At 46.6% G+C, this 15,061-nt stretch overlaps 1 protein-coding gene across 1 annotated transcript in view; it reads right to left on the minus strand.

Moving 5' to 3' along the window:
• Positions 1-15,061, minus strand: part of LOC149450582 (uncharacterized) — a 122,624-nt gene that overhangs the window by 60,694 nt on the left and 46,869 nt on the right. Inside the window, exon 3 of the mRNA XM_089691706.1 lies at positions 339-1,246. Coding sequence (XP_089547832.1) covers positions 339-1,246 — 908 coding nt within the window. The remainder of the gene's footprint in view (positions 1-338; positions 1,247-15,061) is intronic.

Here is a 15,061-nt window from a genome sequence, read left to right on the forward strand (position 1 = left end):
ATGATGAAGATCAGCCATGGAGTATATCTGAGGTGTATATCAGGGTGTGCTTCTTCCCCACATGAGAGCTGGGATGTCCAGCAACATTCATCTAGAAGACATTTCCCGCACTCAAGGCACTAATACACCTCCAGGGTTGTGTGGGACCCCTGATGTACAGGAAAACAGGACTTCAGTGAGAAACATTTCCCTCACTCAGGACAGGGAAGTGGCTTCTCCTCATGTGAGATCTCTGATGTCTTGAAAGATGGGACTTCACTGAAAAACATTGCCCACACTCAGGACAGGAATACGACTTCTCCCCTGTGTGAGATCTTTGATGTGTGTAAACACTGGACTTATGTAAAAAACATTTCCCACACTCAGGACAAAAATACGGCTTCTCTCCTGCGTGAGATCTCTGATGTCTGTAAAGATTGGACTTATGTGAAAAAGATTTTCCACACTCAGGACAGGAATATGGCCTCTCCCCTGTGTGAGATCTCTGATGTCTGTAAAGATTGGACTTATCTGAAAAACACTTTCCACACTCAGGACAGGAATACGGCTTCTCCCCCGTGTGAGATCTTTGATGTGTGTAAAGACTGGACTTATCTGAAAAACATTTGCCACACTCAGGACAGGAATGTGGCTTCTCCCCCGTGTGAGATCTCTGATGTGTGCAAAGACTGGACTTCTGTGAAAAACTTTTCCCACACTCAGGACAGGAATACGGCTTATCTCCCGTGTGAGATCTCTGATGTGTGTAAAGATTGGAATTCTGTGAAAAACTTTTCCCACACTCAGGACAGGAATACGGCTTATCTCCCGTGTGAGATCTCTGATGTGTGTAAAGATGGGTCTTCATTGAAAAACATTTCCCGCACTCAGGACAGGAATATGGCTTCTCGCCCGTATGAGATCTCTGATGTGTGTGAAGACTGAACTTCCTTGAAAAACATTTCCCACATTCAGGACAGGAATACGGCTTATCTCCCGTGTGAGATCTCTGATGTGTGTAAAGACTGGACTTCTGTGAAAAACTTTTCCCGCACTCAGGACAGGAATACAGCTTCTCCCCCATGTGAGATCTTTTATGCACATTAAGTTTGGATTTAGAACAGAAACCCTTCCCACACTCAGTATAGGAGAAGCTCTTCCCTGTTGGAAGGCCGGCCCGGTCCCGCACAATCTGAGGTCCCTCAGGATACGAGGAATCCGATGGTCCATCTACACTGGGTGGTGCCGGATGCACATTGGAGGGAGCCGGGTTTTCTCCTGGACTATACTGTGTGATATCCTCATCTTCTACTTTCCAGTCTGGAGACAAAGTGAGACATTCCTCGGAGGTTTTCCTCATCTCCCGGCCATGGACTAAAATACAAAGACAAAGAGGATTACTAGACAGGAGCTGATTGGTTCCCCCAATCCAGGACTCCGCCCACATCAGGCAGCTTGGTCTCTGAGGAGCTTACAATTCCACCCTCAAGGGAACTAGGAAATGGCTCCTCTGATCTCCTACCAGGTCATTTCTTTATTCATGGACCTTAGTCAGAGAGTGAGGAAACAACCAGAACTGTCTTTTATAGGAGGGACAGTGATGAGGGGATTATAGGACGAGGGTCCCCACCCCCTCTATCACTCATCATGACAGAGGCATGCCTGTGTTAGCAACATCACGGGAACATATGCCCAGCAATCATCTTTGCAGTCATGGATTTTCTCCTGTTGCCCCTTTACTACACTTTCCAGTTCGGAACATTTTTCTTGGTAGGCTATAGCGGCCTCCATGTTTGGGTCAGATTTTTCTGTGCTGGTCAGAGCTCAGGCTCAGAGACCAGTAGTTATAGCAGAAGACCAACCAACAGGATAGGTATACAGGCAGGTCACCCTGACAGATGACGTAGGCTCACCTGAGGTGCGGGGTCTAAGCACTAACCAGTATCACCAGAGCTCCAGATGGTGGGTATGGGTTTTACTGCGTGTTAGTACCAGGTCACAGTAGTAGTAGTCAATAAACAAGCCAAGGGTCAGTAACAAGTGGTTCCAGGTCAGTAGTGAAGGTACAGAAGGTAGCAGGAGAGACAAGGGCAAGATATTGGATGGAGAAGGAACAAATATCTGCCAACCAGGAAGTGCAGAGACATGGCTTAAATCAGGAAGTTCATGGGAGGAGCAAAGAGTTCAAGGCTCAGCAGAAAACAAAGCAATGGATTGAGCAAAGTGCCGTCCATTATATCAGGTAATTCAGTGAGAAGAGTTACTGCCAGACACAGTAGAGGTTCTGGGTTCAAGTCCAGGCTCTGACAGGTGTCTACGTTGAGCAGAGGCAATGAATTAATATTTAGCTTCCAGCTGAGCCCCAGAACCTCCATAAATCCAGTCTAGATACATAAATTGTGTCTGCAGCACAGAGAAGGAAGATTATCCGAGAGAAATCCAGGAATACAGGACGGGGAACACAGCTCAGGAAAGTGACCAGGGGATTACAGGCTGATATCACCCAGTCCCCGCCCTACTCTGGACCAATCAGTGAGCAGTATGGGTGGAGGAATGGATTTAGTGTTCATGACCCACCTGTGCTGATCTCTGTAGGAGTGTCCTCCTCTATAAATGTCCCCGTTATTCCATCCTCCTCCATAGACTGCTGATCATCCCTCACATACGCCTCTTCTTCTTCTGCTTTCACCTCAAATTCTATATCGATTGGATCTCCACTCTAAATCAAGGAAATGAGAGAAAATATCATCTGTAAAATGTAAGATTTATGATTGTGACATCACACACCAAATCCACACATTGTCTCCCTTCACAGAAGCAGATCACATGTGATATGTGGGTACATTTCCCCTAAATCCCGCATGCCATCCTGAAACTGTCCATTTCCTATCCCGTGTTGCGGTATTGACCACAAACACTGAACACGCTCAGTAAATACCGCATGAACAGGCGTTACATTCACAGAAGGGAATAAAGAATGAAATGCATGCGGTCATTAATTAGTGGTGGAGACATGCGGCATTCAGGAAATGTGTACTGCTTGGGAAAGAGTGGGCGGCCGCTGGCATCCTTAACAACCAGTAAATAACATGGTTGTTAGGGAGCGAGCGGCTGCCACATCCAAACCAACCGATAAAACTTGAAAAAAAGAATTACTGGCAATGAAATATTAAGAAAATGGTATGGGGTCCCCCCCTTTGGGGATCTAGTATGGATTTTGAGGGGGACCCCTTGACAAAATGAAAGAAATACATACCAGACCCCTATCTGAGCATGCAGCTCAGGAAAGGGGGGACAAGCAAGTGACCCCCCCTCCTGAAACATACCAGGCCATGTGCCCTTATCAAGTATCATGATTGGATCATCGATGGATCTACATCAGGGGGATATTTTTCTTTATTTTTGTTTTGTCAATAATTACTTCCAGTGTTTGTTTACACGATATGTTTTTTGGTGAATGAATAGGGGTACTATGTACTCTATACTCATTCACATTGTGGGGGGCCGGGATCTGGGGGCCTCCATGTTAAAGGTGGCTTCCAGATTCCAATAAGCCCCCCACCCAAAGACCCCACAACCACTGCCCAGGGTTGTGAAGAAGGGACCCTTGTCCCCATCGCCATGGGAACAAGGTGCTTTTGGGGGCGCAGAGTGCCCCTGTCCTGAAACACCCACCCAATGTTGAGGATATGTGGCCTGGTATGGTTCAGGAGGAAGGTGGGCACTCACTAAGGGGCTGGTATTGATTTTGGAGGGGAACCCACGCCTTTAATTTTATTTTTTTGGCATCGGGGTTCCCCTCAACATCCATACCAGACCTGTCACAGCTGTCAGCGGGGAAATTGGCGGCCGTCCGCTCCTTGTTTACTGGTTGTTGGGGACACTGGCGGCTGCCCTCTCCTTAACAACAAGCTATTTACAAGTGTTGCTATGGACACCAGTGGTAAATTCCCCGCAGGCTTCACTGCTAAAAAACAGAATGCAGCATCTTACTATATACTGGGATACGGGAATATACCGCTTTGTGATTGGAGCCCATAGTCTCTACAAGTCCATGTTCTAGATTCTCCATCCCACCAACCTTGTAATAGTGAGGGATGGTGTGACCTTCCTGTGTGGAATCCCGGGAATACAGAGGACGGGGACATCTCTCTGGGGGGTTCCTGGTATTAGGTGGCTCCATCATCTCCTTGTGTCCTTCTGAAAACTCCTCCATCACTCCATACTCCTCATCCTCCTCTTTATACTCTTCTTTAACATCAATATTATCATCCCCGAGGATTCCACTCTGAAAGATATAATAAAACATTCATTGTAACAAACATGCTGTGTATAAATCACAACTACCAATAATTGTCATCATCTACCTGATGATGGTGAGGGATGGTGTGACCTTCCTGTGTGGAATCCCGGGAATACAGAGGACGGGGACATCTCTCTGGTGGGTTCCTGTAGCTGGGTGACTCCACCATGGTGTCCTGGTACAGATCTTTGTGTTTTCTTAGAAGCTCTGACTCCTCCATCCCCCCATCCTCATCCTCCTCCTCTTTTATCTCTTTTTTAACCTCAACTTTAGGATCTCTCAGGTTTCCACTCTGAATATATAATAAAATGACATCAATGGTAACAATGCAGATAATGTACAGATCCTAATGATACTATCAGTGATTGTTCCTCATCTACCTGATGATGGTGAGGGATGGTGTGACCTTCCTGTGTGGAATCCCGGGAATACAGAGGACGGGGACATCTCTCTGGTGGGTTCCCATGACTGGATCCATCTGTAGGAAACACACACACTGACTGAATCCATTGTTTCTATGTGTTTATCAGATGATGGGGGATCTAGGTGGATCCTCCGTACTGCTCTCTCCTTTACAATAAAGTCTCCTCTTACCCGGTGATGTGAGGGGCGGCTGATTGTCCATCATGACGTCCTTGTAGAGATCCTTGTGTCCTTCTAAATACTCCCACTCCTCCATGGAGAAATAGACAGTGACACCCTGACACCTTATAGGAACCTGACACACACAATGATACAGTCACCATCCAGACACATCCCTTGTCTGTTACTGGAGAATTTCCCAGAATTCCCGGCACCGCTCACCTCTCCTGTCAGCAGCTCAGTGATCTCTCTGGTGACTTCTAGAATCTTCTTCTTCTTTCTCTCTTCTATCAGGGAGGGAGGTGGAGGCAATGTGATGTCATATGATCTCCAGACTTCACAGAAGGAAAACTCTACATCTGAACACAAATAGTCACATCAAATGATATTCCCAGAATCCTCCTCACCTCTCCATTCAGGTCTCCATTTTATTAAAGCCCCACTTCAGGCTGAGGTATAATTCCCCCCCACAGGACCCCCACACTACGCAGGGTATAGGCTTGTTGCAGCATTATGATGTCATCACATACAACACAGGACCAATAGAACAAAAGCCAGATGGAGGGACATTGGGAGGAGGAGCTGTGAGGTCAGTGTGATGTCATAGGATTCTCTGACTCTGAATGGAGGAACATTGGGAGGAGGAGCTGTGAGGTCAGTGTGATGTCATAGGATTCTCTGACTCTGGATGGAGGGACATTGGGAGGAGGAGCTGTGAGGTCAATGTGATGTCATAGGATTCTCTGACTGTGGATGGAGGGACATTGGGAGGAGGAGCTGTGAGGTCAGTGTGATGTCATAGGATTCTCTGAGTCTGGATGGAGGGACATTGGGAGGAGGGCCTGTGAGGTCAGTGTGATGTCATAGGACATATAGACTCTGGTTGGAGGGACATTTGGATGGGGAGATTTGAGGGGTCCTCTATATGAGGCTCCCATGCAAACCAAATCATTGTTCCTGGGTGTGTCCTACCTCTCCTAAACTGAAGAGTGACCTTTGACCTTTACCATCCAGAAATCTGTCCGGAATCTGTGGAAGTAAGCTGTCATGTGATCAGATGACGTGCGGAGGAACGGAGTGTAAATAGCAGACAATTGTCTCCAGAGCCCCTAATGGTGGGGATGGATTTGGCGGCGTGCTGGTGCCAAGTTTCCTCCCCCCAGGGTCACTGCAGGTGTGGAGAAAAGCTGTGTAAGAGGATATGGAGGAGAGATGAGGAGGAGATCCAGGAATCAGGAGAAAGGTCAGGGCAAGCAACAGACGAGCGCATCCAAGAGACCAAGCCGGGGTCACTACACAGAAAATCAATCCAAGGAAACAACAGGCAGGACGAGGAATAGCAAGAAGGAGCTGAGAGACCAATGAGAATATTGCTCAGCCAATGGGAGATGATCTCAGCATGACTTCCATCATGAAGGAGATGAGGGGGAGGGGAGGAAGTCACTGAAGGTGACCATAGATCCATGGAAATTCAGCTGGTTCAGCAGGGATCGCTCACATTTCCATCCATGTGTGGCCACTGCCGGATAAAAGCCACTCCCCCAGCGGCTGCAGCCAATAGCTTCAGTGCTGATCTGTGTATTCTGAGAGCGGAGGAGTCCCCCCATTGTCAGAATACAAGAGTGCAGCGGGGAGGATTCCCCCATCCACCTCCAATGTGTGGATGGGGGAATCACTTCAGTTTTTATGGTCATCCCGCTGGCTGAACGATAAAACTGAACCATGTAGGCCAGCTTTGGGAGCAAATATATTATCATCAACTCCTCCCCCTGAAGGGGTTCATCTGGGTTCCCACATTATATATGTGTGTATCATCATCTGCTGGAGATAAAAGACGTCACAGTGACTATGGAGGAAGAGGACGGACATGACTATGGAGGAAGAGGACGGACGTGACTATGGAGGAAGAGGATGGACATGACTATGGAGGAAGAGGATGGACATGACTATGGAGGAAGAGGACGGACATGACGGAGGGGTTACTGGGTGTAAATAGAACATAACATCTTATTACCTCCTGTGCTGCCACTTCCAGAAACGTCTCCTCTCAGCTTCACTTCCACACTGAAAGTCTTGTCTGTACCTGACATCACTTCCTGTCTGTACCTGACATCACCTCCTGTCTTTACCTGACATCACTTCCTGTCTGTACCTGACATCACTTCCTGTCTTCCATAGAGACTTCCTGTCTGGGTAGAAGTGAGATCCCCACCTTGTGGAGCTCAGAGGAACTGCAGCCCCGAGAAGCGTCTGGTAGTGTGACCCCGGCCTTGTGCTGGGTGTGTATGGACTGTAGATCCTTATAGAGGGGTCACCTCCACTCCCACCAAGGGGGACAGAAATATATGACTCCTCGGGGGAGGGGTTTTGGCCCCTTTGATTTTTCAGTAACATTGATTGCAGATTTAGTCCTGTAGAACATCTGGTATATGGATGCAAAGCCCCCCAGCTGGGAGTAAAGGGTGGAAATGGCTGGTGACCCCCAGATTTGGGCAATGATGTCATCACTATAAATGGATAAAACCCGCGCTATGTGTAACAACTCCAAACCTACAAAAACCTTCTAGCGGACTGCTGCTGTAACAAAGGGAAGGATTCCCTGTCATCTAGAAGAGCATTATGTGTCACAGCGCTGTCCTATTGTGTGTGCACAGAAATCATCACAAATACACTACAAATATGTGGAGACATTCAGAGATAAAGAGCTCGGGGCTCCAAATCCTATTCTCTGCACATCCACTGCTTCCACTTTACACCCACTTCATTGGTCTTATGGGGTTTATCAATAAATGAAGGAAACTGAACCGTGTGCAAATCCATCCACAACATAAAGTGCTTTGTGCTCAAGATGCTGCTCCCTGCACATCCACTGCTTCCACTCTACACCCACTTCATTCATCAGATTTGCTGCTATAGGAAATCATCTCAAATCCTGTGCAAATCCATGGAGACCGACAATATTGTGTGCTCAGTATAGTGTTCTCTGCAAGTCCACCGCTTCCACTTTGCATCTACTTCAATCCACTTATTATACTCCAAAAATCCACCTATCAGTGAAAAGTTGATAAGGTGTGAAAGTGCTCCGCCCACCAAACTGTGTCAGCTGTAGTGTAGCCACGCCTTCTTCCACCTCTTGTACACGGGATGGTGAGGGCGCCCCCTAGTAGTGCTTCCCCCTCACCACACCAATAGGACTCCCAGCTTTTCAGCTCCCAGAGTCACAAACATCCTTCACACTCTCCTCATCTCCGATGGTAAAGGAACCGGATCCTCCTCGCTCACTCCTGCAAGTCTGCTGCGGGTTCTGTCAGTCTCCCTCCTAGACTCCGCCTCCGACCGCCATTCCAGCAGGAGCTCCGCCTCTAAATATACACTCAGGGAGGAGAGAAAGGGGAACCCGACATCATGTGACACCTTTTATTACATGGAAATACGAAAATCAACGGGACTAATGCAACCACATTTACTGCAAAATCAGAGGAGCCAAAATGTGTCCCCCGAGCAGTCAGGCTGCAGGAGATCTGCTGAGACATAGAAAGGGAAATGGGAGCTAATAGGCTGCAGGAGATCCGCTGAGACATAGAGAGGGAAATGGGAGCTAATAGGCTGCAGGAGATCTGCTGAGACAATGAAATGTGTATGAAATGGATGGATGTGCAGACACTCCCAGAAGATGATGTCATTATGAGTGGATTGATATATATTTTTGCATTGTCCCCCCCAGAAGGATCAGGTTTGGCGGGATCGCTCTCATTAGCTATACATTTGTATTTTGTGTTCTGTGTTTGTAAGACTTTTCTATATGTAATAAGAGATGTTTGTTGAACAGTTGGTTACATAAGAGTTACATTTATTTCTTCTTCCTTTATTCAGTAATGTTTCATCTCCCGTAGTATCCCTGTAAGGTACATATTATACAGGAAGGGGGATTATGGGATGGATCTCGGGGCTGCAGTTCCTCTGAACTCCACAAGGTGGGGATCTCACCTATACTCACACAGGAAGTCTCTATGGAATACAGACAGGAAGTGATGTCAGACACAGACAGGAAGTGACGTTAGACACAGACAGGAAGTGATGTCAGGTACAGACAGGAAGCAGAGAGGAGACATTGGTGGAAGTGGCAGCAGAGGAGGTAATAAGATGTTATGTTTTATTTACACCCAGTAACCCCCGTCATGTCTCTCCTCTTCCTCCATAGTCACATCCGTCCTCTTCCTCCATAGTCACGTCCGTCCTCTTCCTCCTTAGTCACGTCCGTCCTCTTCCTCCATAGTCACGTCCGTCCTCTTCCTCCATAGTCAGGTCCGTCCTCTTCCTCCATAGTCACGTCCGTCCTCTTCCTCCATAGTCACGTCCGTCCTCTTCCTCCATAGTCACATCCGTCCTCTTCCTCCATAGTCACGTCCGTCCTCTTCCTCCATAGTCACATCCGTCCTCTTCCTCCATAGTCACGTCTGTCCTCTTCCTCCTTAGTCACGTCCGTCCTCTTCCCCCATAGTCACGTCTGTCCTCTTCCTCCATAGTCACGTCCGTCCTCTTCATAGTCACGTCCGTCCTCTTCCTCCATAGTCACATCTGTCCTCTTCCTCCATAGTCACGTCTGTCCTCTTCCTCCATAGTCACGTCCGTCCTCTTCCTCCATAGTCACGTCCGTCTTCTTTCTCCATTGTCACGTCCGTCCTCTTCCTCCATAGTCACGTCCGTCCTCTTCCTCCATAGTCACATCTGTCCTCTTCCTCCATAGTCACGTCCGTCCTCTTCCTCCATAGTCACGTCCGTCCTCTTCCTCCATAGTCACGTCCGTCCTCTTCCTCCATAGTCATGTCCGTCCTCTTCCTCCACAGTCACGTCCGGCCTCTTCCTCCATGGTCACGTCCGTCCTCTTCCTCCATAGTCACGTCTGCCCTCTTCCTCCACGGTCACGTCCGTTCTCTTCCTCCATAGTCATGTCCATCCTCCATAGTCACTGTGACGTCTTTTATCTCCAGCAGATGATGATACACACATATATAGTGTGGGAACCCAGATGAACCCCTTTAGGGCAGAACATTCCCCCACTTCCGGGGCCGGAACATTCTCCTCATTGTGGAGATAAATTCTAGTAATATGGTCCTCTAAACAAACAGCACTGACAATAAATAGAGAAGACAAGGACCATCCTGACCATACATGGCCTACAAAGGGCAATGATGACACTACACAGGCAGCCAATGGGCAATCATTACACTATGCAGCCAACACAATGATGGAGTGCCGGGGTCAGGAGTATGGAGCATAGAGCCCCTTACATTGCTGGGAAGGAGGAAGGAAACATTCCTTTTTAACAGAAAATGTATATAAATCTGAGACTCTTTTAGGAATGTCCGGGGGGGTTAAAGAATGAAAGGGGCTTTATAGCGACTAAAACATTTAATATGTGTAACATTGTTCTGTTTATCTCCTCCTCCCCTCCCCCGCCTGTCTCCAGCACCGCACCCGGGGACTAGCAGGGACGGGAGAGACCTTGCAGTGTAATGAGAACTGATTGGCTGCTCCTTGGGAAAGGGGAGTGTCCTGCTTATCCTTTCTCCCTTTCACTCCCAGAGCCATTTTTGCATTTTTTGCACATTTAAAAAATAATTTTAGCCCTAAAGATGACACAAAACCCCCAAAATATCGATTTTCTGAAAGTAGAGACTTTAGAGAATAAAATAGCGGTAGTTCTAATTTTTTATATCACAAAATATTATCACAAAGTCTAGGAAATGCCAAATTTCTGTAAAAAATACACTTAAGTTAATTTCAGGGCACAAAAAAAGCAATAAATGACCCATTTATGTGTAACAATATAAAAGCCGAGGTTGCAGCGAGTAAATAGATATCCAACATGTCAAACCTTAAGTTGTGTGTGCTGAAATGGTGACAACCTTTAGTCCCCGGTATTATCTATAGGGGACACATTTATAGCCCCTTCTAGGTCATCAGTATAGAGTACGGAGGAGGTCTGCTCCTAGAATTATCCTCTCATTCTGGTGTGACCGGCGATATGTAACGTGTATCACAATCAATGTTATCACGTGTAGGCGCTCCAGCGTGTGCTCTTACGTTTGGGCGTACATATATGTGGGGGTGGGAGGCCTTAAAATTTTTTAAAGGGAAGAGTTATATACTTGGGTGTAACTTTAATTGTTTACAATTAAAAAAAAAAACATTTTTACTTAAGGGGACAAAGTCCTCTATGTGATGACTTTTCATGACAGGTTCTCTTTATTGAGACATCCAGGGTCTAAAAGACCCCCAATGTCTCCCCTGTACTGCATTGGATGTAATGTAGAGCACATCGCACCGCATTACATTCTTACCGTCCTCGATGGTCGGGAAATCTGTCATAACGTCACTTCTGGGTCAGGACAAGAAGGGAGTGAACATGTCCGCTCTCCTCCATCCCCTCTACCCTCCGACACCCTCTGACCCGGGCCCACAGATGGGCAAGCAGAGCCGGGGAAGCATAGTAGGTACAGGAGAGGCTCACACACACGGGGTGGCAGAGGCTGGCACCTGAAAGGAGAGCCCTGTGGCTTGCCCTCAGCAGGGATAAAGATTAAACACAATACTTGCCCGGCCCCCAGAACTACATGTCCCGGGCGTCGGGTGATGTAAAGTGACCATCCCTGCATGATGAGCCGACATTGACCTCACAGCACTGCCTCAGAGCAAACTAGTCATAGGAAGGATCAGATTTATCATTCCTTGTCTGCAGATCTAATACTCATCAAAACCAGTTCAGAGACCAAACAAACCCAACAGAGAAAAGGGGCCCCGGACCCCAAAATTGTAGTAAACACTAAACAGTCCAAACAAAATATCTTCCCATGGGGGGAGTAGTTCTTCAATGTCCAGCAACCCTCCTATTCCCCCCTCACATCCACATCCTATTATTGTGTGACCAATACCATCCAAATCATTCTTACTTTCATTTCCCAAAGTTATCCGTCTACAAGGAGACCTGTATAGATCACATGATGGCACCAATGAGGATGGAGGAGGACCGGAGTCACATGACTGAGAAGATACTAAACCTCACCCTGGAGATCATCTACCTGCTGACCGGAGAGGTGAGGAGGATTCTGGGAGGTCACATGACATCACTCTTATCTCTATTAATAAAACACAGACCTGACCGGAGAGGTGAGGAGGATTCTGGGAGGTCACATGACATCACTCTCATCTCTATTAATAAAACACAGACCTGACCGGAGAGGTGAGGAGGATTCTGGGAGGTCACATGACATCACTCTTATCTCTATTAATAAAACACAGACCTGACCGGAGAGGTGAGGAGGATTCTGGGAGTCTAACATGATATTGCTATTGGTTTCTCAATACAGAGATTTCGTCTTCTGAAGTCAGCTGATCATATGACCATCACAGTGCCTCCATGTGACTCCCTAAACCCTGAGAGACACAACATGCAGAAGATTCTAGAAGTCACCAAGAAGATGATGGAGCTGCTGACAGGAGAGGTGAGCGGTGCCGGGAATTCTGGGATATTATCCAATCACTGATAGTATCATTAGGATCTGTACATTATCTGCATTGTTACCATTGATGTCATTTTTATTCTATATTCAGAGTGGAAACCTGAGAGATCCTAAAGTTGAGGTTAAAGAAGAGATAAAAGAGGAGGAGGATGAGGATGGGGGGATGGAGGAGTCAGAGCTTCTAAAAGAACACAAAGATCTGTACCAGGACACCATGGTGGAGTCATCCAGCTACAGGAACCCACCAGAGAGATGTCCCCGTCCTCTGTATTCCCGGGATTCCACACAGGAAGGTCACACCATCCCTCACTATTTCAAGGTTGGTGGGATGGAGCATCTAGAACATGGACTTGTGGAGATGATGTGTGGATTTTATATGTGATGTCACAATCATAAATCTTACATTTTACAGATGATATTTTCTCTCATTTTCTTGATTTAGAGTGGAGATCCAATCGATATAGAATTTGAGGTGAAAGCAGAAGAAGAAGAGGCGTATGTGAGGGATGATCAGCAGTCTATGGAGGAGGATGGAATAACGGGGACATTTATAGAGGAGGACACTCCTACAGAGATCAGCACAGGTGGGTCATGAACACTAAATCCATTCCTCCACCCATACTGCTCACTGATTGGTCCAGAGTAGGGCGGGGACTGGGTGATATCAGCCTGTAAGACACAATTTATGTAACTAGACTGGATTTTTGGAGATTCTGGGGTTCAGCTGGCTGCAAAATGTTAAGTTTTCACCATTAGCATTAACCTAGGCACCTGGGACATGTACTTTGGGTCTCCGGCCCCATATCTGGTTCTAGCAAGATCTCTGACAGAACATTTCTCCCAGGGTTCCTTGCTCTGTGGTCTGCTGGCTGTGCCGGGTGGAGGGATATGTCTGTAGTGTCTCAGACCCAAGTCACTGAGTGCAGTCTCAGGAGATGGGAGGCAGCGGTGTGGGATCTCTGCAACTTGTCTACAGTAAACATTTAATCTTCCAATGATTACTGAATACCAATATTATGAGTCCTGACCCTTACACTGTATAATTTATATTTTACATTACATACTCCTGACCCCTGCACTATATACTCTATGTTGTACATTACATACTCCTGACCCCTGCACTATATACTCTATGTTGTACATTACATACTCCTGACCTCTGCACTATATACTCTATCTTGTACATTACATACTCCTGACCCCTGCACTATATATACTATGTTGTACATTACATACTCCTGACCTCTGCACTATATACTCTATCTTGTACATTACATACTCCTGACCCCTGCACTATATACTCTATGTTGTACATTACATACTCCTGACCCCTGCACTATATACTCTATGTTGTACATTACATCCTCCTGACCCCTGCACTATATACTATATGTTGTACATTACATACTCCTGACCCCTGCACTATATACTCTATGTTGTACATTACATACTCCTGACCCCTGCACTATATACTCTGTTGTACATGACATACTCCTGACCCCTGCACTATGTACTCTATGTTGTACATTACATACTCCTGACCCCTGCACTATATACTCTATGTTGTACATTACATACTCCTGACCCCTGCACTATATACTCTATGTTGTACTTTACATACTCCTGACCCCTGCACTATATACTCTATGTTGTACATTACATACTCCTGACCCCTGCACTATATACTCTGTTGTACATTACATACTCCTGACCTCTGCACTATATACTCTATGTTGTACATTACATACTCCTGACCCCTGCACTATATACTCTATGTTGTACATTACATCCTCCTGACCCCTGCACTATATACTATATGTTGTACATTACATACTCCTGACCCCTGCACTATATACTCTATGTTGTACATTACATACTCCTGACCCCTGCACTATATACTCTGTTGTACATGACATACTCCTGACCCCTGCACTATGTACTCTATGTTGTGCATTACATACTCCTGACCCCTGCACTATATACTCTGTTGTACATTACATACTCCTGACCTCTGCACTATATACTCTGTTGTACATTACATACTCCTGACCCCTGCACTATATACTCTGTGTTGTACATTCCATAGTCCTGATTTCTGCTCCCCCCACTGCTATATATACACATAATATGGATTCTCATTGTTCCCCCCCATTTCCTACCAGCTGGACATTTTATATCGGATGATGTGATTGGAGCACAGACTTTTACATGGTGATAATAATGTGATAACATCCTCCAACTTTGGACCCTTAAACAGAAAGTGATAATGAGGGAGGAGTCAATACCCCAATGATGGTGGTCTTCAGGATCAGTCCAGTCTTCATCTTGGTTGTTCTCCCCCCATCCTCACTCTCTGACCTCTGGTGGGGCTCAGCCCCACTGTTCTTCATGACTAAATCATGGACTAAATAAGGAAGTGTAGTACTTCTTGTGTTGGGAAGATGGTGATGAGTGATAGAGGGGGTGGGGACCCTCGTCCTATAATCCCCTCATCACTGTCCCTCCTATAAAAGACAGTTCTGGTTGTTTCCTCTCTGACTAAGGTCTATGAATAAAGAAATGACCTGGTAGGAGATCAGAGGAGCCATTTCCTAGTTCCCTTGAGGGTGGAATTGTAAGCTCCTCAGAGACCAAGCTGCCTGATGTGGGCGGAGTCCTGGTTTGGGGGATCCAA

Source organism: Staurois parvus, unplaced genomic scaffold, assembly GCF_062004578.1.
Source record: "Staurois parvus isolate SC_StPar_1 unplaced genomic scaffold, SC_StPar_1.0 ptg000570l, whole genome shotgun sequence".
Taxonomy (NCBI): Eukaryota; Metazoa; Chordata; class Amphibia; order Anura; family Ranidae; genus Staurois; species Staurois parvus.